Below are 1,481 nucleotides of genomic sequence, written 5' to 3'. Positions count from 1 at the left end.
CCCCCCTCCTCCAAGTCTGTGCAGTGGGGGGAGGGGGAGGGGAGAGGCATAAAGAACGCGGAAGCCCAAGGCTGGTGAGGAGGGCTGCAAGCAAGTGATGTTTTCTTGATATGATGTGGCTGTTGCATCCAGGGACTCACAGCAGCAGTAGGCTCCTTGCAAAAGACCTTACCTGCACAAGCCTGGGTCTGTGGGCGTCAGACAGCAGCTCGGCTCTGAAGAGTCACTAGGCAGGAAGGTTTGAAAAGCTCACTGAAAATACTAGGAATTGCTCATGAACGCACGCTAGTAATAAGAGTATGAAAACATGCATACAATTGATTAAGTGGCTAGATTCCAGGTTGCAGTGACCTGGAAGGGGGAAGCTGGTGGGGACGGGGAGGGATTTGGTGACTTGGAGTGTGGGTGGTGAACACACCCTGTGTCCTGTTATCTGTTATGTTTTGTTATTGCTGTGGTGCTGTGGAGGGGGCAGGGGGTGGCTGAGGGTTGGCATGACCGATATCATAACTCCTTAGATAAAGTCATGTATTCTTTCTCTGTGCGTGTATGTGTGTGTGTGTGTGTGTGTGTGTGTGTGAGAGAGAGAGAGAGAGAGAGAGAGACAGGCAGACAGACAGACAGACAGACAGACAGAGAGGAGAGATCTCATGATTACCAAGCTGGTTTTGAACTTACTATATAACCGAGGCTGGCTTTGCTCTCCTCCTGATCAGCCCCCTTAACCTCCCAACTATTGGAATTGTAAGCAGGTGCCATTGTGCTGTGGCTAGCTCGTCAGCGCTGGTTTTAAGCTACATGGTCTCTGGCCAGAACATTTTTAGGAACTGAAGAGTTTTGTCTTTGGTTTTCAAGCATCTACCTGTTCTTGTTTCCCACTGTGGGTCACCTGTCAGCCACAGTGCGGTCTTTTGGCCTATGGCATGTCTACCTGTAATGAGAAGCACCTCGGCCTACAGGGTGGCTTAAGTTGGTGGGAGTCACAAGCCACCTAGGCAGGATGCTGCCTCGTGTGTAGCAAGCTTTGCATGTCCTCCTGTGGCCCAGATCTGGCCGTCCCATTGGCCAAAGCCCTAGTTCATCATGCCTTTGCCTTTCCCACAGGAGAACAGGCCTCAGAGAAGTAACATAACAGGATGCCCCCTGGGGTGGACTGCCCCATGGAGTTCTGGACCAAAGAGGAGAGCCAGAGCGTGGTTGTTGACTTCTTGCTGCCCACAGGAGTCTACTTGAACTTCCCCGTGTCCCGCAATGCCAACCTCAGCACCATCAAGCAGGTAGAGCCATGGCCACTTCTCATACCTTGATGCTCAGGGGAGATACTGTTCACAGACACTGAATTTCAGGGCAAAAACTGTGTGTGGGAACTGACCAGAGGCAGCCTTGGCTGCCATTTCTCAGGAACAATGCACCTTATTTTCCTTTCCTCTCTCCTCTCCTCTCCTCTCCTCTCCTCTCCTCTCCTCTCCTCTCCTCTCCTC

At 51.8% G+C, this 1,481-nt stretch overlaps 1 protein-coding gene across 5 annotated transcripts in view; it reads left to right on the top strand.

Annotated features, from left to right (window-relative positions):
- Pik3cd (phosphatidylinositol-4,5-bisphosphate 3-kinase catalytic subunit delta) overlaps window positions 1-1,481 on the top strand; it is a 52,297-nt gene that overhangs the window by 36,766 nt on the left and 14,050 nt on the right. For all 5 annotated transcript variants that reach the window (XM_021159325.2, XM_029476411.1, XM_021159321.2 and 2 more), the window contains one exon: window positions 1,105-1,277. In XM_021159325.2, coding sequence (XP_021014984.1) covers window positions 1,137-1,277 — 141 coding nt within the window. In that variant the 5' untranslated portion in view covers window positions 1,105-1,136. The remainder of the gene's footprint in view (window positions 1-1,104; window positions 1,278-1,481) is intronic.

This window comes from Mus caroli, chromosome 4, assembly GCF_900094665.2.
Source record: "Mus caroli chromosome 4, CAROLI_EIJ_v1.1, whole genome shotgun sequence".
In the NCBI taxonomy this organism is placed as follows: Eukaryota; Metazoa; Chordata; class Mammalia; order Rodentia; family Muridae; genus Mus; species Mus caroli.
The sequence above is the reverse complement of the archived record's forward strand: the minus strand, read 5'-3'. Positions and strand labels throughout refer to the sequence as shown.